Here is a 24,755-nt window from a genome sequence, read left to right on the forward strand (position 1 = left end):
TTCGCACACTATTTGATTAGGAATACTTCGGTTCCTATTTAAAAGATTTCGATTTTCGATTATGAAAGCATATAGATTTATTTGACAACTGAACCACCATGTTTGATTAATGATCTGTAAATATTGTACGTATTAAAAGTTACATTTTAAAGTGATTGATGTCGATTTATAGATCTTAGAATATTTTGAAACATATGTGCTTTATACAGATACAGTAGCTAAAAAGAGGGGGACAGTAAAGTGTGCCGGAAATTCTCTCATTCAGCTCCTCTGTTATATTGATATGGTCAGCCTTTGATGGCTTAGGCCTTGCATAGGAGCCTTGATTTGGGGAAAATCAACTGGTGCTTGAAGCACACAATGATTTCCAAAACTTTGGCATACAGGATCATCTTTGGATCCATTTTGTGAAAAACTACATTAATTATTGGTTTAAGACTTATAACTTCCATGGAAAGAATCATTAACAGATTATATAAACTATATTTTAGAAATTAAGAATCTAGAATTGAGTTATTTTAAGTCTGTAAATTTTTCTTATATGCATGTGTGTGAGCAATTAAAATTATTCTAATTTATCTTTTAAATTAGTGTTATATATTGTGTTCTTCTTATTTAACACCCCCTTTTTTTCCAGCTATTTATGGCTTTTATTTGGTTGATCCTTGAAGTGGTTGTTATGTTTGCCTATCATAACCTCACTGTATTGAAGGATAATGAGGATGTGGAAAAACTCTTTGAAAATTATGATTCCATCATAACTGGTAGTCTTCCTTATAGTGATGTCGATAACTCTTCATCTCTGGAAGTTGCCCTTGCATCCTCTTATCCACCATATTCAAGTTCTACAGTGGAATCAGTAACATCTGGAGTACTTGCATCCAGTTCATCACAACCCAATTTACGAGTAGAATGGTTTGAAGACAATGTTGATAGTATCAGTTCTTTAAAGAAAGAAGAAATAGAGACAATAAATTGCCAAAAGATTGTTATTGATCCTAATAAGTTGTCTCAGTACTATGGACAGTTACCTTCTAACAGGCTGCGGAGGGGAGTAGAGCGTTCAGAGAGTGTGTCAGATAGAATGATTGAATCTGCTGAGCGGTTAATTCAGAGTACTTCAGGTTCTTATGCTAATTATGCACAACCAAATGACTGTACTCAAATTACACAAGACTCTCCTGATATTCGAGCATCTAGTTCTAATCCTAGCACACCATTTTCATCTAGACGTCCATCTGTTCCCAATGAAAGAACTAGTCTGTTAGGGCATATAAAACAGGGTAAGTGAATTTAATTTTATTGTGGAATAACATACAAGTAGTATTTATTTTATTTGTATTTGTTCTAAAAATACCTTAACTATGGAAATAATTTGAAATATATGAAATCAGATAAACATTCAAAATGGTTTAGTAATTAAATTATTTTAATAGAAAGATTGGTTAGAGTAGACTTTAAGGTACCCCTTGTATTATGGCAAAATTGTTGTTTCATTTATTGCCAAGTTGTTGTTTCATTTATGATAGCCTGAGTAGTTGAATGCTATGGAAACCCTATTGTGAAGTAATCAGGTGCATGATTCTGGAAAATTTTGAATCATGGGATGTTTTGTAAGCACTTTTGTGGTGGTTTTATTGTTTAGATGTTAGAATGGCTGAATGTAGTAAGATTAATTTGAAGTTTCTGTATGATTTGGAACGAAAGGGGAAAAGAGCGTTAATTGACTGGTGTGTAAATAAAGGTTTACTTAGTAGCCATTATTAGTGTTTTGTATGTAGGAACGATGTGCGTCTAGTTGAACGTAAAAACTGTTTAGATGGATTTGAATGGGTTTGTAGGAAGAAAAGTTCAGATGTGGTGATGTCCATATATGGATTCGAGTTCAGATAATTTTAGGAAGTTTATTAAGGAATTTTGTGTGCCGCAGACTAAAAAAGACAAAAATAAAGGAATTTCTAAATAGGGTAAGTGGATATTTGCTTTTTGTAGTGCTTAAATGTATAACATGTTTTTCCTTTTTTATGTTATTTTATTGTTTTGTTTAAAATATAGTTTATTGAGATTAGGTATTTTTTGTTTGAATGTATTGTAGAATTGGGTGCTTCTTTGACTTTTTAAGAGAAAATATATCGATGTGTACATGGATAAAGTGAAGGGAGTGCACAATTCTTTGTCTTGTTATTTCGGCTTTGTGTAACGGCAATTTTTGGCTAAAAAATCGGCGGTATGCAAGCCAAAATAATAAGTCAAAGAATAACAAAAACTCAGTGTCCATGTACCGCCAAAAATCGCCAAGTTTCGCCAAGAGGTACCCTAAAATATACTTTTACTGAAAGATTTATTAATGTTTGAAATTTTTATTATGTTTGTTATAAATAAATAAATACCAATATTGTAAAAGGCATTGAATTTCTTTTGAAATTATCTCCAAACCAGAGCTAGTTTTCTACCATCAGTAAATAATTTTTACACTGCTGAGAAATATCAGAAACCAATAAAAATATTTTTATTTATTATTAATGTTTACCAATTTATTAAATTTAGTACATAATATATGTATTAAATAATATATTGTTGTGTGCGTACGGGTTCATTTGAATTGAATGCAAAAGTCCGATGAAAAATGAACAAAATTTATAATTATCACAACAAAAATGCTTAGTTTTCCTCAGATATTTGATTAGTATTACAATATCTTACAGTAGTTATCTTTTAACTACTCAAACATTCAAGAGAGCTTAATTCAAAACAGCTAAAGAAAGCTAATCTCCGAATACACTACAGTCAACAAGAGCAATTTTCTACACAAACTCTTAAAACAACAGCAAACTAACTAACTAATCAAATTGAGAGGTTTTCCTCTTTTTTATGAGATTTTATGCGCGAGAATTTTCTGGAACTTTCTCGAAATCAAAAAGAGATATTTATGTAAACCTTTAGTTCTTTATGAATTGCCTCATTTCTTATGAACCACTGGCAGTTTGCCATTTGTCTTAGGGTGACATTCTGCATCTGTTGAATTTTTAATACCACAAATATACCCCCAGACAGGATAGGCGTATGTAATGATGGGACGCAAAATGGATTTATACACCAAAACTTGTATTTTTAATTTTCCAGCTTAGCTTTCTTTTAATATTCGTCACACGCTGCACTGCACAGGGAATAAAACAATTTTATTTATAATTTAACTAACATTAGCTATTTAAATATGAAATCCGTGATACTGCCCCCTTCCCAAGGACTGCATGTTCCGTGCAGTAAAATTCCTGGACAGAAAGCCAAAGTTACAAGTAAGGCATAAATGCAATAATAAACACAAACAAATCAAATACTATAAAATACTTAATACAAATCAAATACACATTTAGAAACAAAAAGGACCATGGTCTTACACAATTTACAATTATTTACACTACGTACTATGGCTATAGTAATGAGCTAATCTGTCGTAATGAACGACTTTAGAGTTCGAAGACTTACAGATCCGAACTACGACGTCATTCAGCCTGTTTAGGACTGTGTGCAGACCATCCCAAGGTGACTGTAATTTAGGTCTGACTTCTTTTCTTCGAATTGGGTTCCACAACCACACCTTGTCTCCTTCTTTGAATCTGTGTCCAGTAGCTCTCGTGTCGTATCTGTCTTCACTTTCTCCATCGCCAAATTAACTTGCTCTCGTGCAAAGTTGTACGTCACTTCAAACAGGGCCTGGACATCTTGGGTGTATTTCTCAGGCGATGAAGGCACATCTGTAGGGCGACCAAACAGGCGGTCATAAGGGTGACGAAGGTCTCGACCGAAGAGCATCTGTGATGGAGAATAGCCAGTAGTCTGATGTTTTTCTCTGACCCTAGTAAGATTTCAGCAGCTTTCTGAGATGGACGTCATTGTTTCCAGATGAGGATCCCTTCTGACGATGGATAGTCATGTCCTCAGATTTTTTGTTTGTTTGTTGTTTTTGAAGTGTAAGGAAAAATTTTATTTCCTTAAAAAATCCAGTCCAAGTATGCATGGATCTGTAATTTCCACCACGTATGCTGTGTGATAGTAGGCGGCACTTTCAAACGTGATGTTCACATTTAAGTTCCCAGCTATGTCGATCTTATCACCAGATGCAGTCTGAAGGGTAACACAGAATGGCGTACAAATAAGTTTATCTTTAAACTGATAAGCTAAATCTTTCCTAATGATGGCCTGTGTCAATGATCATATTGCGAGGAACTCCAACGCTATGCCCATTGATGGACAGTCCGTTATTGTAGAAATCTTGAGTGCTTTAAAACAAGGTTTTTCATTATCTGGCCACCTCCGTTCCTTGATGTGGTCATTAATTTGTTTCCTGCGTCATTGCTGAGAAATGGTCTCAATTTTCGTACTCTGGGGGGGGGTGTTCTGCAATTCTTTTGTACATGACCTTCAGCTCCACAGTTCCAGCACTTTAGTTTCTTGTCAATCCTTTTCTGTCCCATGGCATTTAATAGTCTGTTTAACCAGCTTCTCTTATTTTCCGTGCTCTGGGATGTTCTGCAGTTCCTTCGTATGTGGCCTTCAATACTGCAGTTCCAACACTTTAGGTTTGGTTTCTTCTCACCAGTATTCCATCTGAAGGCATTCACTGGTCTTATCAAATCATCTGCTTTATTATCCGTGCCCTGGGGTTTTCTGCAATGCCATCGTATGTGCCCTACAATACCACATTTCCAACACCTTAGAGCCACTTTGTTCTCACTCCTACTCCGTATCAAAGCATTGACTTCTCTGGCTAAATCATCTAAACAAGCCATCAATTGATCCACTGGCTCGTGGACTCCCACAGGTTTGACTCTGTAGCGATCTCTATGAGTGGCTTGCTGGGCTGCCTTGAATTTCATAACGTATACTAGAGCACTTTTCAAATCTTTAACATCCGCTATTCATAGAGCTTTCTGTATTTCAGGATCCCAGATGCTGTCGATGAAGCATTGCAGGGACAGGATTTTCCTTGTTTCTGTCGGGCATTCCGAAAAGATGAGATGGGACAGCCTTTCAACATCTGTTGTGAGCTCCTGAAGTGTTTTTGTAGGCTTCTGTTGATGAGATTTTAATTGAAGCCTGCTGTAATCTTTCAAACATTTCTCTGCAAACTGCAACTCTAATGTGCCGGACAGAGCTTTGAAATCTAGCCTTTGGTTTTCTGGAAGAGTTTGAAGGATATTCTCTGCATATGCTCTCAAAGAAGCGGCAAGATGACTGGCCTTAGCTTGGGAATCCCATCCATTCGCTTTCGCCACTATAGAAAATTGCATCTTATATACTTGCCAGGAGGTCTTCCCATTATATGTAGATAGCTTCAAAAAGCAATGAGTAGGCATGGGTAGAAATTTAAAGCCTTCTGAATTGCTCCCTGCCATCGCTACGAATTTATTTAAATTATCAACTTCTTTGGCAACTGCAGATACCCTGTCATCAATTGGTTGTTCGATATGTTCTTGGACGACAGGTACTTTTTCTTCCATTTGTTGTTCGATTCGATGTTGGACGGCCGAAACTCTTCCTTCGATTCGCTGCTCCACAGCAGAAACTCTCTCTTATATTTTTTCCTTCACAGAAGAAACTCTTTCTTGAATTTCTCCAACTTTATTTTCAACAGTGTCTATTTTTCATTCCATAGAATCAAATTTGTTTTCTATTATACAGGTAATTTCTCTTTTGATTTCCTTTTGACCTGTTTCAATTTTTTCTTGAACACACTTTATCTCCTTTTTAACTGATTCTTGGCCAGCTTCCATCTTTTTCTGACCCGATTTCATCTCTTCTTTAACAGAGTTGATGGCCCTTTCCATCTTTTCTTGGAATGCAGCAAATGCCATCATCAATTGTGTGAATTGTTCTTCCATTGCTCTAGTTATTGGCATTCAAAATCCCACTTCTGACACTAAAAATTGTTGCGTGCGTACGTGTTCGTTTGAATTGAATGCACAAGTCCGATGAAAAATGAACAAAATTTATTATGATCACAACAAAAATGCTTAATTTTCCCTCAGATATTCGATTAGTATTACAATATCTCACAGTAGTTATCTTTTAATTACTCAAAACGTTCAAGAGAGCTTAATTCAAAACAGCTGAAGAAAGCTAATCTCCGAATTCACTACAGTCAACAAGAGCAGTTTTCTAAGCAAACTCTTAAAACAACAACAAACTAACTAATCGAATTAATAGGTTTTCCTCTTTTTTATAAGATTTTAAATCGTGCGCAAGAATTTTCTGGAACTTTCTCGAAATCAAAAAGAGATATTTATGTATTAATTGTTAAGTGCATGTGCTCTTATATTTTTAATTTTCCGGCTTAGCTTTCTTTTAATATTCATCACACGCTGCTCTGCATGGGGAATAAAACAATTTTATTTATAACTCAACTAACATTAGCTATTTAAATACTAAATCCATAATAATATATTAATTACAATCACTGTTATAATATGTAATTCTAATAATGGAAAAAGAATAAATTTATGAAATTTGTATATTTATATGACTGTATTGTAACAAAACTGTTTGTAAAACTAATCTATTAGCAATTACAAAAATGTAATGCATATTCACAATAAGTAGACAGCCCTTGCATTCTTTTGCTAACTGTATAAGAAATAAAAATAATAGGCCCAACTGCCTCACCAATCACAGCTTGTCTTATACTCTTTAGAAGCAATTTTATGCTTACTGAGCAATGTTTAAAAAATGAAGTTTGTTTGTAATTTGTTGGTATTTGATAATGTTAATATGCCTTTTGGAAGAAAAAAGTTTATAAGGAAATTGTAATAGAATGTGCTAGCTGCAAAATGTTATTAGTGCTAAACTTTGTAGAATGGAGAACATCAGGAAAAGTCCAGCAATGGCATTAGTCATATGAATAAGCAGTAACTAAGCTTACTTTATGACATAGAAATAATGAAAGTATGATTGGCTCGGTAATTCAGCTGAGTTCTTTTCTATTAAAACCATGCAATGTATTTTCAATGCTATGTTAACACATTTTGGCTTTTTTTCTTTCTGCATGCCTTTGTCTAGACAAAATGGAATGATTGGAACAGAAATGAGGAACATTGTTCAGTTTCACAATAAAATTCTCCAAAAACTTATTTGAGGAAAGAACATGACCTGCAGTTTTTGTTCCTTTTTATGAATAAGTTTTCATGAATTTTTACAATTTTGTTTCATTCGTTGATTTCAGTGTTAAGACCAGATAACATAAGGAATTGGCACGCATCTCTCTTATGTAGTTGTTCTTATCAACCATTATGTTATTTAAAGCAAGCTTTAATTCGCAAATCTCAATAAACTTCTGAGAGATTAGACTAGTCTTCTAACTAATGAGAGAGCTTGTAGAGTTCTATTTTTGGCATGGCTGTAAGAGTAGATGTCACCTATTTATCTCTTCTAGATCCCAAAAAATCTTTCCTTGGAGAGGCAAAATTAGTTTTGGAGAGGCAAAAATAATTGCAAGAAGACAAATCTGGAGAACATGTGGGATCACTGACTACAGAAACTTATTTTAAAGCAGAAACAGCTTTTGTTTTGACACTGTGCTTATTGACAGGTAGGAAAATGCATAATAGTACAATATGCATTTGTAATAATAATTTTGGACAGCATAGTTTTAAGATTAAAACTCATGTGCATAATTCTCAGATATCTTTATCAACTACTCAGCGAAATGTTTAAAATTCTAGACTTGTTTTGACAACTTGCATTATAAGATGAAACTAATGTCACAAATCTAAAACTTTGAACTCCTGTTTCATTTTCTTCCAATGCAGATAAATTATTATCTCATCTCTGGCTTAGATTCCAAGAACACTAAAGGAATACAATAAAGCAAATATAATTAAGCATTCATTTGCACTATGGCTTAATGATAGTCAAACTGTGGGTCATGGAAATTTATAGTGGGATTGCGAGGTGGGTACAAATCTAAAATGATGGAATATAACTAAAGATTGATGCTCTGATTGGAGTCACAAAATAGTTTTTTGGGGTCGTTTGCATTTTTATGGAGTCACATTGTAAAGCATTAACAAAGCTTTAACTCTGCTTTTTTGTACCTGAGAATATAACATTGTAAAGGTAATACATTAAGCAAATCAAATAGTAAATGAAGAGTCTAATAACCTGCTTCCAAATTTAATTGGGCCCCACCAATGACTGATTGGTTATATGCTGCTGAGTACTGATATTTGCCTTGTTCAATTTTAGGTGAACGGGCTGGTTGCATTTTTGGGTACTATTCGGTTTCGAGGGCCGTAAAAAATCGCCAAACTATTGTTGATGCCAATGCTGCCAAAAGTAATTGCGGCAACCCTAACGCAAGAAAGGAAGTATAATAGTAAATAACTATCTAATATTGATGTTTTAATTTAGATGAAAGGTTAATTTCATATAATATTTCGCTACCGAGTTATCGCTAAAGCATAATGTCATCTTGTTAGTTGTTCAAACATAATTTTCTATAATGAATGATGCCTTTTCTTTGAAAACATTTTCGGTAAAGTGCAGAATCGCCCACTTATTTGTTTGCCGCTTTTTACAAGAATAAAAAACAGTTGGATTTTTGTCAATTTTCTTTTACTTTTTAAGTGACAATAGGTTGATGTGTACATAGATAAAGTCAAGGGTGTGCGCAGTGCCATTTTTGTGCAATTCTGAGATTTTTTTAACGTGAAAATAAGTCGATGTGTACATGGATACCGAGTATGTGAAATTGTTAAAAACGTGTCAGGCAGTGGGGGATTCTGCACTTTATCCGAAATTGTATCACAGAGTTTTCATCATGAGCATTTCCCAAATTGTTAAATCCATAGGATATCAAAAAAGGATTTAAAAATTAAGCTAGTATTTAAATGGCGTCTTAAGAAATATAGAACTATATAAGCTTGCGAAATCTGAAATCAGCACGTACGCTAGATTTGGCACGCTGTTAAATGCGCGTGTTTGCTAGATTTGATGCTCTCACATATACATTTTCGCTGCAATTTTTTTACGGCCCTCGAAACGGAATAGTACCCTTTCTTGTAGTTTTCCTATATATAATGTTAATGCAAACCGGTTTACCTTAAAAAGTCTTTCGATGAAATCATCTCTTCTCTTAGACTTATCACTCTTATGTGCTTTGCTATATTAAAATAATCTAAGGCAACGCAATGAAGTTTTTGAAAAAGGTGACCGAACATAAATTTTGAAAAAATAATTTAGTTTAAAAACAAAACATTGTCAAATATTTTAATAAGGAAGAGCTTTTGATTTCTAAAATATTGCAGATTTGAATATTATTAATTTACATATTTACTAAGTGTTTAAACTCAGGCCATAACAAAGCTTAGCTCTTTGAATGATCCCAGTGTTATACTTGTTTGGATCTAGCCATAAAAATTTATTCTAGTTTTTGACTTTTACTTGCACTTGCATGCAGTGCTTCAATCTATATTTATTCGTTCGAAGTTCGTTCTAAAGTACTCATTGCATAACTAACGGCATTATTAAAGAGGTTACATAATTAAGACTATCTACAGTTATGAGTTCTTCTGTCTAATGTATGTAATGCTTTGAGATAGTAATAGTAATTTAATATCAATTTAAAATGTTATTTTAATAATAAAGTTCTTAAATTTATAAAGTCTATGGCTCTTTGGTAGCATAAACTTTAAAAGGTCTTTTGAAGAGTTATCTTCAAGCCTTGTAAAACTAAACTTAGATCAGAAGAAGGGTGTATTCAACCCTTTATTAAATCATGAAATTAACAAATGACCCAACTTGGGTTACAAGAAGCCAACATTTCTGGTTTAATAGAAATACATAACAAATTACTATTTCAAGACATGTAGGTTAGCTTAAAGGCTCACAGAATACTTTAACATGCAGGAAGAGCTCTCATCTAAAGTAACTGGCGAGGCAAGTATAAAGGCAAGAACACATCAACGCCACTAACGCAAGTCACAAATAATCACAGCACAACGTGGCCTGGAATAGACAGACACGTTCTAAAAACTAACTACCAAAACTCTTGCTTAAATAGTGCTTCATTTTTTAATAAATTCTCGTTATCTAATTTACATTCTGTAATGAAAAGCGTGGGTAAAAAGAGAGTAAATAGGAAAGGCTTTTCAACTTAAAATGAATTATTAGTTAAAAATAAATAGATAAACCTCACATCTTTCTCTGCCAAAATTTAAGTACATGAAAAAGAGGTCCTTAATGACCTCGTTCAGTGCTTAAATTCTAATGATCTAAACTACGTAATTTTACAAGAGCCCACCTCTTACAATCAGATTAGATTTTTGAGTAACTAAAAATTCAAAATTTACAAGATCTTGTTTTTCTTCTTGGCAAGTACAAAATTTCAGTTGCTTACATCCTTCCAGAAAATGTGGAAGGAAAAAGATTAGCAAAAGTTCTAGAAAACATGATGAAAACTTTCACATCTTTTCATTAATTTTCGTTTGTACTTTCATGCTACACGCTTATTCCACAATTAAATCTCTTCCTTCAGTGCTGTCCAGAGGAAGTGGAATGTAGAAGTGAAAACAGTGTCTTTCGTAAGCGTGTTTACAGACACTACCAACTAACCACAGTCTACGGGTTATTAGAATTTAACACACGAGACCTCAAGGACTCCCTGTTTACAAAGCTGCGCCTAATGGGCTAAAGAGACCATGATTTGGCTGGAAAGCCTAACTTACTCATGCACACTAAATTTACTTTTAAGTTTCTCAATTGGCAATTACATTTCATTCATACAATAAAACTAAATTCTTGTAACTAAGCAAGTAACCAAACATATATTTGTGAATACTTTTATCAATAAAATAAAATATATTGAATAATTATTTACAACAGAATTGAGCTTGCACTTTACATTGAGATTCACGAGTTGCTTTGAATTTACAAGTTGCTTTGAAATTCTTTGAACACATGCACTCGTATTTCCTGATAGCAGTCTTTTGAACTAAATTGCCTTCTTATTTCATGATTACACTGATGTAAACACAGAAAAGTACAATTTAACTTCTGAGCCGTTTTGCTCATTAACTGAACTAAAATAACCTCACTTGAGGTAAAACTTACATGAATTTAGCAACTAGTCCTTTTAGATATAAAATAAAACTGAAATTAAGGTAAAAACAAAATTGAACTTATCTTTTGTATCATTGATACCTTCCATAAGTTTCTTCAGAAATTAGTTCCATGTTGGATAAGCCTCTATCTCTCAAACCCTCAGTTGTTGACACCGCTGATTTTCGGGTTCTTCGTTGAGCTTCCTCTTCCTTGCTGTTTTCCGGAACCTTAGCTTTTTCCTGCAAAGCTGGGGTGTCTGGTAGTTCAATCCCTGGTTTCCGTTTTGTTGAACTTTCTGCTGGACCTTCCCTCCTTTGATCGCACAGTCGGCGATGCTGAGTTTTCTTTAGCACTTCTGAAGCTTGGTAGGCTGGACATTTATTCCTTAGAAGACTTGCTATGAGATGGCTCTCTGGGCGTTAGACTGGGGTTTCTTTATATTGCTTTCCCGTCCCTCATAGCTCATCCGGTGGCTGCCGTTGTTTCCTGGTCTTATGCTATTTACATTATATACACTACGTACTATGGCTAACCTGTCGTAATGAATGACTTTAGGTTTAGAGTTCGAAGACATATGGATCTGAACCGTGATGTCGTTCAGCCTGTTTAGGACTGTGTATGGACCATTCCAAGGTGACTGTAGTTTCCAACAGAATCCTTTCCATCAAGTCGGATTCAACAACCACACCCTGTCTCCTTCGTTGCATCGATGTCCAGTAGCTCTTGTGTTGTAAAAGGGCTTCATCTTCTCTGTCGTCAATTTGACTCGCTCTTGTGCAAAATTGTGTATCACTTGAAACCGGGCCTGGAGATCTTGGATGCATTCCTCAGGTGATGAAGGCTCATCCAGAGGGTGACTAAACAAGAGATCACAAGGCAGACAAAGGTCACACCCAAAGAGCATCTGAGATAGGGAATGGCCGGTAGTATCGTAGACAGCACTGCTGTAAGCCAGTAAAAACAATAACTTCTTGTCCCAGTCCTGTTCGTTCTTGGAAACCACCAATGAGAGGTCATTAAGGATGGTGTGATTAAAACCTCTCTACTATGCCATTCGACTGAGGATGTAAATGTGTTGTTTGGGTTTTGTCAATGCCAAGTAGCTTGCAGAGTTCTTTAATTACAGCTGAGGTAAAATTCCTTCCCTGATCAGAATGTAGTTGAAGAGGCACTCCAAGCCTGGAAATCCAGTGCTATATCATTATCTCTGCTACTGTGACAGCCTCTTGATCAGGAATAGGATATGCTTCAGGCCACTTGGCGAAGTAATCAATGACAACGAGGATGTATTTGTTGCCCTCAGCAGTTTGTGTCAGAGATCTCAAGATGTCAAAGGTGATACATTCAAGAGGGGCTCCTACATTGTAACATTGCAACTTGCCTCAGCTGCATTTCTTCGGTCCTTTTCGATCTGGACAGGTGTTGCAAGATAGGCACCACTTTTTCACATCATCCTTTGCATTACTCCAGTAGAAATGTTTTCAAACTATCTGCAAGATCTTCATTATTTTTAAGTGACCTCCTGTAGGGCTGCTATATATAGTTCTGTGAGGACATCCGGGATCTTGGAAGTATCAGCGGCCATCAGAAAGTCTTTCCATCATCCGATTCGAATTTCCGGTACAAGACAATGTTCCGAATGTGGAGCGAGTCTCAGAGAGCCCAGTATTGTTTTGTCATCAGACTATAGATCAAAATGTCCTGCCAGGTAGGTTTTCGGTTTGAGGACTCCATTAAGTCGGTTATGGGTTTTATGTCGCAATCTCCCAGCTGGTCTTTCCTGGCTTCATCATCACTCCATGGGTCTCGATCAGCTGATGTTGATGTTGTAATTTGTCGCGTGACCGGTTTAAGCAGTTTGTATTTTGCTTTGGCCCTGGAACAATATCGACAGTTTTCCGGGCAAGCTCAGACAGGGTCTTGACATTTCCATGAAAGGATCCCTTCTGACAATGGATAATTATGTCCTCAGAGGCTGAATGCAGTTCGTTATTTTTAAAGTCCAAGGGAAAATTGTTTTTCCTTAGGAAGTCCAGGCCCAATATAAAAGCATTTGTAATATCTGCCACATATGCCGTGTGATAGTAGGCGGCACTTCCAAACGTGATGTTTTATGTTTAACTCTCATCCATGTCAATTTTATCACCAGTCACAGTCTGGAAGGTAACACAGGATGCCATCCAAATGAGTTCAGCTTTAAATTGTTGAGCTAAATCTTTCCGAATGATGGTAACATTCACTCCTGTATCGATCACCATATTGCAGGGAACTCCATTGACATGTTCCATGATTGGAAGAGTCCATTATTTCCACCACTCACTGCAGAAATCTGTAGTGCTTTAAAATGGGGCTTCTCATTATCATTCAAATTCCTCTCTGTGATATGGCTATTAATTTGTTTCCTGTGTAGTTGCTGGGAAATGGTCTTATTTTCCATGCCCTGGTGTGTTCTGCAGTTCGTTCGTTCGTGGCCTTCACCACTGCAGTTCCAGCACTTTAGGGATGGTTTCTTGTCACTCACTATTCTGTCTCAAGGTATTGAGCTGTCTTTTCAAATCATCTGTTTTATTTTCTGTGCTCTAGAGTGTACTGCAGTTTCTTCATACGTGGCCCTCAGCACCGCATTTCCAACACTTTAGAGTCGCTCTTCTCACTCCTTTCCTATATCAAAGCATTGATTCTTGTTAAATCATCTAAATGAGCCAGCACTTGATCCACTGCTCATGGACTTGAACAGCTCTGATTCGGTGTCGATCTCTGCTAGTTGCTTGCTGGGCTGCCTCAAATTTCAGGGCATACACCAGTGTTTCTCAATCGCCGGTCCGCAGACCGGGAAGGGTCTGCAAGATATATTTGCCAGTCCACGAAATATCCAGCTATCTGCCCAAAATCAAAAGTGTCATTGTCCGACAACCGATATTACAACAGCACCTACATTACAATACAATTTATGTGAAAAAATTGTGCCAATGGGTCGAATTATTAAACTTACCGGTCTGTGAGAACGTACCAAAATATTTTACCAGTCCTTGGAGTAAATCCAGTTGAGGCATACACCAGAACACTTTTTTAAGTCCTTGAGATCAGTGTCCTTGCTGTGGATTAGTCCTATTTTCCATGTCCTGGGGTCTTCTGCAATTCCTCTGTACTTGGCCTTCAGCACTGCAGTTCCAGAACTTTGGTTTTTTTCACTCTTATTCCATCTCAAAGCATTGACCTCCCTGTTTAAATCGTCTGTCATATTTTCCATGCTCTACTGTGTTCTGCTGTTCTTTCAAACATGGTTTTCAGTACCACATTTCCAGCACTTTAGAGTCAATTTCTTCTCACTCCTATTCTGTATCAAAGCTTTGACTTGCCTGTATAAATCATCGAAACGAGCCATAACTTGATCCACTGTTTTGTGAACTTGAGCAGCTCTGATTGGGTGGCAGTCTCTACGAGTCACTTGCTGAGCTACCTTGACTTTCATGGCATACACTAGAGCGCTTTTTAAGTCCTTGACATCCGTTATTCTGTATTTCAGGATCTTGTATACTGTCAATGAAGTATTGCAGGAACAGGACTTCTCTTGTTTTTGTTGGGCACTCTGAAAAGGTGAGATGAGCCAACCTTTCAACATCCATGGCGAGCTCCTGGAGTGTTTGGGTGGGCTTCTGTTGATGGGATTTTAATTGAAGCCTGCTGTAGTCTCTCAAACATTTCTCCCCAAAGTGCAGCTCCAATGTGCCGGATAGAGCTTTGAAATCTAGCCTTTGGTTTTCTGGAAGAGTTTGAAGGATATCCTCTGTATATGCTCTCAGAGAAGTGGTGAGATAACAGGCCTTAGCTTGGGAATCCCATCCGTTTGCTTCCACCACTATTGAAAATTGTGTCTTATACAATTGCCAAGAGGTCTTCCCATCATATGTAGATAGCTTCAGAGAGGGACGAGCAGGCATCGGTAAAAATTTTAAACCATCTGCATTGCTCCTTGCCATCACTACGAATTTCTTCAAGGTATCAACTTCTTTGAGGATTCCAGAAATCCTCACCAATTTGTTGTTCGATTTGTTGTTAGACAGCAGAAACTCTTCCTTCTATTTGTTCTTTTACAGAAGAAGCTCTTTCTTCAATTTGTCCAACTCTGTTTTCAACAGCGTTTATTCTCCCTTCCATAGCCTTGATTTGTGTTCTGTTATGCAGGTAATTTTATTTTTTATTTCCTCTTGGTTTTCTTCAATCTTTCCTTGAATGATTCTCATATCTTCTTTAATGGATTCTTCCATCTTTTCTTGAGCATTTCATCTCTTCGTTAATGGATCTTCTCTCGCTTTAATCTCTTCTTTAAACAATCCATGGCGAGCTTCCATCTTTTCTTGGAATGCAGCAAAAGCAGCGACAAGCTATCTTCATTGTTCTTCCATCGCTCTTGTGTTTGGCATTCAACCCCACTCCTGACACCAAAAAGTGTTGCATGCATACGGGTCCGTAACAGATTAAATGCACAAGTCCGATATAAAGTTAATAAAATTTATTTGTATCACAAGAAATATAACAAAAATGCTGAATTTTTTCTCAAAGATATTCATACAACATTGTACAATGTCACACAGTTGTTTTATATTTTAAATGCTAAAACATTAAATAGAATGCAATCCACAGTGCAGAGAAAGCTAATCCTATCAACAAATTACAGTAGCTAAGTAAACAACAAATGAGCTGAGATGTGTCTCTCCAGCTTTTTAAAGCATTTGAATCGCTTGCAAGAAAGTTCTGGTAATATCTGTTTTTGCGAGATTTCTGGAAAGCAAAAGGGTAGAATTATTACATTTATTCAATTTAAATATAAATTACGAGATATCTATTTATTAAACATTGAATGCGCATGCTCTTTTATTTTTACTTTTCCGGTGTAGCTGTCTCTTGAAATATGTCTCGTGCTACATTGCACAGGGATATAAAACAATTTTAATTATAATTCTACTAAAAACAGCTAAAATAAATAGAAAATCAATAACAATATTTATTCAGAAAGAGCAAAAATTAAAATAGAATTGATTATAAAAAATTGATTATGCTTAATCATTAACACAGTGTATTGGAAATGAATATGAATTGTATCATACTACCAGACTTTTCACTAGATTTTTTTAGGGAAGTTATTTAATTATTTTGTATTTTATTACAAAAAATAATAAAGCATTTATTTTCAAATAAGTTAAACTGTTATTAATAAATTTATTCCTCTTAGAGCTCTATGGGTGCATTGTTAATTCCCCCCAGTTTCTTGCCTTTTGTTCCTTCTTCCTTCCCTTGTTTTTACCACTATCCTGAAAAAAATCCAATCCTGCTTAGGAAGATTGATTGTATGTTTAATACATAGCATTGATGCACATTTCAAAACAATGTCTAGCTCAGGAAATAGATTATTAAGAAATCATCGTCTACCTGATGAATTAATAGCTACCTTATAATAAATGGAGCACTTAATACAGTTTAACACTAAAAACATTTATGTATGCACATATACAAAATAGATGAAAATACACAACATTCATATTAATTGCCAACTACATGTTAGTTTTTTGGTGCCAGAACATTATGTTCAGCAATGTCAGTCTCTTTTTGGCTTTTGATTGGTTGAAGTAGTAATGCCATTTCCAACAAAGATACTGTATCTGCATAGTCTGTAGCCATTCATAAATATTTATCATTGTCATGCCTTCCTTAGTCAAAAATGCAATCATTGAATGATTGATATTTTCATCATTAACTGATATCAATGATTGACAACATCTAACAGATTTTCAAATTTAAATAATAATACTTTCTTTGTAAGCTTTCCTTTATATACTTCTATAGGATGATGCAATCATTTTACCATATTTTTCACCCCAAATATATTACGATATTTATATTTAGGCTTAGAACTTACTGAACACCATATTCTGAAGGTTTTATTTCATTTTCAGATTATTTTAAAGATGAAATAGTAGTCTTGTTGGGATTAGCATTCATATCTTGCTTTTCACAAACTGTGCTGGAGGTAAGACTTTTTTTTATCATTTACCTCAGGACTTGAAATAATATAAATGAATGATTGGATGAAACTTTCCAAATGGGGACATTTTTAATTAAAGCTGTGTTCTCGAACAAATTGGTAGGCTTTTAAAAACCATGTGCCATTTTTTCTATGTAGGCTGCAAATCTGAGTTTATTTCTTTTAGGAAGTATTGTTAAAAGCATCTGTATCCCCAAATTTGTCAACTTGAAAATTTTATGCTAATCTAACATTTATTCAGTTACGTTTTTTAGTTAAAAAAATCAAAACTGTTTTAATAATGTAAATTGTAATAAATGCTATAAAATACATATTCTGTGTTTCATATATAATGAAACATCTTCAAATATTTAATTTAAAAAATATTCTGAATTGTTTTAATTATTTGTGTACTTTTTGTTAATGTTCTTAGATTTATCTTGTAATATAATTAATTGTTAATTTTTCCAGTTTCTTTCCTTAAAGTTATTCATTTCTGTTACTTTTTTATGTTGAGTTATTATTTCTTGTTTAATTTCTTTTTCTATTTTCTCATTTTGTTTCCTTTTTATTTTATTTCATTTTTGGTCTTACAGTATTTTAGTTTGGAAGATTAATCTGCTAAAACACCTCACAAAGGGATTTAAATGTATGCATGTATTGAATGTATGTTTTCAAAAGTATTCTTTTGAACTATTTTAAGATACATTTCTAAAAATTATCAGCTTCTTAAAATTTTTATACTCAATTAATTAAAAAATATATTAATTTCTTCAACTGTGTGCTGAAAAATATTTTTTATAACATTTTTCAACAAAATGATAAATACGTATAATTAAAATTATCTACTATATCTTACAAAAAGTTTATAGGTATGTTTTTTTAATAATAATTCCAAATTAGACTTCAGTTGAATTAACCTGTAGTCATAAAAAGTGATATATCTTTTTAAAGTTTTACAAGAAATTGAGAATTTTTTTCCATAGTCTTTGCATAGTATCAGCACATTGAGCCAGCTATTTGAATGTCTTATGTTAGGCTTGGGCAGTATGAGTTTTTCCAGATTCTTTTGTCTTATATTCTTTTCTTCGCAGCTTTTTTTGCTAAATCACTGGACTTTGTTTCGGCTGGATAGGGAAAGAGTTCAGTCATAACTTCAGTTTTAACACTGCATTTAAAAATTGTAAATATCAGGCTAATTTTTCTGATAAAGAATTCTTGATATGTTATCTTGATTATATATATTATTTTTGTTCGGTAAGGATGAAATGAGCTTTTAATAATTTTGTAAAATTCTTTATAGGGGGTGAAAAGCGTATGAAATAGTAAAACATGTTTGCTAAATGTGGACTTTACAAGAATAAAAGGACAAGTTAAAAAGTATTTTAATTTATTGTTTTTACACAAATTATATGAAAGGACTTGAACATAATATTTACTTTATTTGACACATATGTGTAGCAATCATTCATTGTTAAAAAGGTATGAATCATTTCTCAGAAATCATATTTGCCTATGTCTGCTAAATATACATATATTATGTACACATATCATGTATATAGAAATAATGAATACATCTAAACATCTTTTACATTTTTTGTCACAAATTATTAAAATACTTTGCAGAAGTAGTTCAAAAAAGTATTCTTCTATTTCATTTTATTTTTATTTAGTGCAAACAAATGAAGTAAAAAACAATTTCCTTAATTAAAGAAAAAAAAAAAAAAAAGAAATATATGTTTATTTTTGCTTTCTTCTGCAGTTTCATATAATTATATTTATTCATATGTTTTTAATGCATTATTCAAACTGTTACTTTTAATAATTATTTTACAGTTTATTAACATAAGCAATTTGTCATAAATTTTATTAATTTAAAAATTAGGGATGCAGTTTTGAAATGTGTTGATCATTTCATAAATTAAGATTAATATGATTTTTTAATACAAAAACTGCAGATATATCACATTACTCACCTGAAATTTACTGTATTTGCCGCCGTATAAGACACCCCCTTTTTTATACACATTTTTTAAGGATAAAATTTTATTGCTGATCATTATAATGAATTTACAGTATTTTAAATATAAAGTAATGGAAATACAAAGTAATACTTTCGCAAATACCCATTCTATTTGGGAAAGAGCACCTTTTAATCTTCTTCGTCAAAACTAATTTTATGATATATATTTGTTAGATTAATAAAAATACAGTATTTCTTGTTTATGATTTATCTGATTTGTTTTTGATATTTTAAAAGTTTGTTATATATCTCTTCTTACTCAATTGGTATTCTTTTGTTCTATCTTTTTAGGGAAAATATTATTTTGCTGTCATTTTATATATTTCATAGTACGTTGTCAAAAATACATTTCACAGTTCTGATTATGAGTATTCAGATTTATTATAAATTCATTATCTTATTGTAAGATACTTTGTCTCTTTTCTTCCTTGCATATGTTCTCTTATGTGGAAGAAAAGTTTTTGGGGACTTTCTATGAACTTACAAATTTGTAAATTAAATTTTTTGCATACAGAAATATGTTTATTTTTTATTTATTGTCAAAGTAATGTTTCTATATATAGAACAATGTGCATGTTGAAGAATCTATAAAAATAAATGAATGTGACGAACAAAATTAAATAAGAATGATTTTATATGAAAAATATTTATGATTAAATGCTTTACTTCTTTACTTTTTTGGTCTTCAGATCTATAGAAATTTACCATTAAATTAAATAATTTTAAAATGAATATGTATCTGCGATGTTTCTCCTATTATAAAATGTTTAAAAAAGGTACCATTACATGGAATAATTTTAAAATGAATATGTATCTGCTATGTTTATCATGTTATAGAATGCTTATCATATTATAAAATTTTTAAGAAATGTCTAAGTTGTTTTATAAGTTGCTCTGTTGTGGCATGTTTCCATCTAATCTCCAAATGATTTATTTATTTTTATTTCATTTATTTATTGCAGACTGTTGTTACTCCTCTTGCACAGAAGTATTATCATTTTAATGAGATGGATAATAGTTATATCTACTTATTTGCTGGAATAGAGGTATTATTTTAATGATGTATGTTTATTATATTTTGTAAAGATGTAAAAAAAAGTATGCAGCTAAAATATCTCAGATTTTTGAATGCATATATTTTTCAGAGGGAAAAATGCATCCCTAAAAAAGGGAGTATCAGACATCACATTCGTTTTCAACAACCAGCGAGCTGTCAGCATTGAATCCCCCATTTGTAATGGGGAAGTAGATTCTCATTTACATGGTAATCCCAAAGCGATCTACAGTGATTGGCTGTTTCATATCATTATCAAAGCAGAAAAATTGTTCTAAAGAATTGATTTTCCAAAATATTTTGAATGTATGATGCAACCTTATGGATTCTGATTCTTGGTGATAACACAGCATGCCTATATCAGATTTCTACATTTTCCACATGTGTAATGGGAATACGAGCCAGCTAATTGAATTCTTTTTCCCAATGTGAATGCTTTTTATGTTGTTGTTAAAGCTGGCATAATGCATTTCAGTTTTTAAATTATTAAATCTGAGAACTTAATTTTTATAAATAATTTTAAAGTAGTTATTTTACTTTAAAAAGTAAAAAAAAAAAGCCATAGAATTAAGCATTTTTTACTTCTTTTTATTAAGTAAAGGAAGTACTGTAATAGTGAAAAAATTTCGAGTGTCATATTTCAGCCACTTTTGAAAACATTTGAACAATTTTTTTGCATGACATCTATATGTACAAACAGAATACAGTACTGTTTTTGCCAAAAAAGATTGTAAAATGGATTCAGAAGAGAATTTTTCGTGATGTCTCTACGTATGTACATTGTATGCATCTTGCATAACTCAAGAACGAGTATCGGATTGCTGTAACATGTAGTTGTGTATCTCCCTTTTTCATTGCACTCGTCTGTACCAATAGTACATAAATATATATATGTATATACCCAGCCTGTTACCTGGCTTTGTGAGCTTAATTTTTTTATTCTTATATGTTGGTAAATAGTACATTTTTTGTTTTAAAAGTGATTGAATTATGTGGTTTGTATGACATTAGTTAATTTGCATGCAATAGATGTAGAGCTATCAATAATTTAAAAGTTTAAGTGGTGAGTTGAGCCTAATGAACAACCATCTGTTTGCATTTGAAGTGAATTAAATCAGTTTCTGCATCTTCAATGTCTCTTTACCAAGTGGGATCAAAAGTAAACTTCAATTTTGTGCACTGAAAAATCTGCCTTCTTACCCGCTGGCTGAATTTCTTGTTTTTGCATAGGAACTCTAATTCTAACAATTGTTTTTTTAATTGTTTTAACTTCATTTGGTATTTTATGTTTTTTACAATTTTAAATGAAGATGTTTTGAGTGTTTATGTATTTTTGCTTTGCTGCAGAGTGAGAACTGAATTAGTTGAATGAGAAATATATCTCAAATTAAATTTGAGGAAATATGTTTATATAAAATGCAGCAAAAAATGTGTATAACTTAATAGGCCATACAAGGAAGTCGTGGTGTCCACATCAGATTTTTTATAATAGTTAAATGTTATTACACTCATGTCAGTACATAAGTTTTTAGAAAATAAGATGTAGAATGATTTTGTATGGAAATAAGTCATTTAATTATTTTTTAAAATATTTCCTTTGAGTATCAGTACAATTTTTTATTTCATAAAACCATTTTAAAAACAGTTTAACATTTCAGAAATATGAATAGCTAAAGTATATGATTTATAAGTTTCAGCTGCTTCTTTTAAGCTGTTGAATTAGTGACCATACAGTTTGTGTCATTGTTTGGAGCAAGAAAAAAATCAAGTGAATATGAATAATGATTAATCAAATTAATTTTTTTCATTCTTCATATAATGGATAGCTTGAAAATCCTGTGTGTGAACTTGCATTATCATTAGGCAGAATGATATGTTTCCACTGTATCTTTTTCTGATTTCAGGCAATATATGGTAGCTTATGACAAACTGGTCCATTTGCATACTGGGAGCTATTGCAATTCTTTGTTAAAGATAATATGTCTCACTGAATTCCTTCCTTTGTCTTTAAGGGTTTTGTACTGACAAAGAAATAATCTAGATACCATTGTAATGAAATGGATAATGGGAGCTAGCATTTATCTGTACAAGTACTTGGGCCAGTTCTTGTGTGCCACCATGTATTTCAAATATTTATCTGGCAAGAAGCATTTAAATTCTACTATATGTGAAAACAAAGGTTTCTACATGGTCTTATATACCCAAAAAGGTGATAATCATCTTTGTAGCTTTTCATAAGAGAGCAATTTTTTTTTTTACTTTTTTCATTCATTTTAAAGCACTAAAACTGAAGATTAGTACTTTAGTTTTAGTTTATATGAGAATTCATGCCATCTGCCGTATCAAAGAGAACTTTTGAGATATAAATCTTTTGAGAGTTTCTTTGCACGAAATGATGTGAGTAGTCTATTGAATCTGAGATAAATTGTGTAAATTCAACACACACATACCATTTTTTGCTTTTAAATGCTATTCTAAAATTCATGTTATTCAGGCCAAAAATATATTAAAAGATGTCTGAGTTTCATCATATGTAACATTAAGATTTAAAATAATCATTTTTCTTGTAGAACATCAGTGTTTTTTGGGATCATAAGGGGAATTGCATAATTCCCTGCAATAATTACTACAATGCTTTCAGGGATGCATAATATGTAAATAAAGCAGAGTGAGACATATGATATTGTTTGCAATTGCTAGAACAAGGTATATAAGGTTTGTGGGGAAGGGCATGTCCACAATATTTTAGCAAGAGTATGATATACCTAATATTTGAGGCATTCCAGTGTCAACTGATACTGTGTAATTGATGTTAGAGTTACACATCATATAAATTTGTATCTCATACACATTATCCTCATGGCATGCTAATGTGTTGGAAGAAAGCAATGTTACAAGTCAAACTTATGCATGCACTATCTGTATATCTTTATCTGTAAAAATTTATTTTTGTGATTGAGAAAACTAATTTCATAAGTAATAAAACATGAAAAGTGAACTGTATCCTTCTTGGGTTTCCAACGACAGGTCTTCCAATTATTTACCTGATGTGCGAGGCACTTGCAGTGCAAAAGGGGATTTAATCACTCCTACTTATGACTCAGGTGGTAATAAGTTAGCTTTATCATCTTTTAAATTTCTGTGCCTCTATAATTAATGTTAATTTTACAGATGAGAAACCCGAGATAACAACCATGACCTGCTTAGGATTTGAATCATAGATCTTCCAATTTCTAGCTGGAACCATTTAAATCACAATAGGATGTATTAATTCCTAAAGAATGAGGCACGAAGAAATCCAGTTGATCAAATTCAGGTGTTTATGAATTATCATCCACTGCATTTTTAATTTGAATGCTACTACAGGGATTATTAATTTTGGGAATGAGAAACATGAAAAATCAACAATGCTTTCACTAGGATGTGAATCACAGGTCTTTCAGTTAGTTTGATATACAGTCAAAAGTCGTTAATCCGGACTCGTCGGGACTTCGTCGATTCCGGATTATCGATTTTTCCGGATTATAGATCATCAGTTTAAATCTCGTAAGATGGCATGCATAAATTCTAAAATTAAAAATATGAAACCGTAATTTATGAAATAAAGAACAATTATGATCTAAAGGATATTAAATTTCCAAAAAAAAAAGCTTAATATATATTTGTTTACTTTATTAAACATTTCTTTCAATGTAAGTTGTTTAAGTTGCTTCGTTTTATGTGATAATACTTTCTCTTTAATTCTATAAAAAGACATACAGTGTCTCAAAAAAGTGATGGAACACTTGTGCTTTACAAAAGGAAACTGTAGTAAAATAAATTTAAAAAACAATAAAAAATTTTTGTGGGTGTGTTTGATACTTAAATTTAGTAACAATTATTACATAACATACATTTTCTCAAAATATTAAAATATTAATTTAATAAAAATGCAATTGTTTAGAACGGAGCAAAAAATGGCACACATAAGTGATGGAACACTTACTTTTCCATCAAATATTTATCCCAAAAATTTTACTTTTTAAAAGGTTTTAATATTTTGTTGGATTTCCTTTTCCTTTTAAAACATGATATAATCTTCTTGGGATGGATTCCACTAATTTTTTTGTGATTTCTGGAGTGATTTTACCCCATTCTTCTTGAAGCACCGATTTTAATTGTTGTTTTGAAGAAATGGGGTGTTTGCGAATTCTTGATTCTAATTCTTGCCAAATATTCTCTATGGGATTTAAGCCTGGAGATTGTGGTGGTGTTTTTATTATTTCAGAACAGTTATACAGCAGCCAGAGTCTAACGTTCAAAGCAGTGTGCTTAGGGTCATTGTCCTGGTACAATTTAAAATTGTTATGAAGGTTCAATTTTCGTGCTGAAGATTTCAAATTTTGATTTAAAAGTCAATATACTTGTACTGATTCATTATACTGTCAATAAAAACAAGATTACCAACTCCAGCGGACGACATACACCCCCATACCATAACTCTTCCTCCACCATGTTTTACTGTTGGCACCAAGTTCTGTTTGCAAAATTCTTCCCTGGGTTTTCTCCACACCAAGATT

The 24,755-nt window shown here is 33.0% G+C and overlaps 1 protein-coding gene across 3 annotated transcripts in view; it reads left to right on the forward strand.

Moving 5' to 3' along the window:
• The window catches only part of Cln7 (CLN7/MFS domain-containing 8), a 72,187-nt gene that overhangs the window by 30,344 nt on the left and 17,088 nt on the right, over positions 1–24,755 (forward strand). For all 3 annotated transcript variants that reach the window (XM_085814670.1, XM_035372079.2, XM_035372078.2), the window contains exons 5-7: positions 638–1,283; positions 17,052–17,125; positions 20,105–20,188. In XM_085814670.1, the coding sequence (XP_085670796.1) occupies positions 638–1,283; positions 17,052–17,125; positions 20,105–20,188 (804 nt within the window). The remainder of the gene's footprint in view (positions 1–637; positions 1,284–17,051; positions 17,126–20,104; positions 20,189–24,755) is intronic.

Source organism: Stegodyphus dumicola, chromosome 4 (genome assembly GCF_044657685.1).
Source record: "Stegodyphus dumicola isolate Sdum_Otavi_A_Nest chromosome 4, ASM4465768v1".
Taxonomy (NCBI): domain Eukaryota; kingdom Metazoa; phylum Arthropoda; class Arachnida; order Araneae; family Eresidae; genus Stegodyphus; species Stegodyphus dumicola.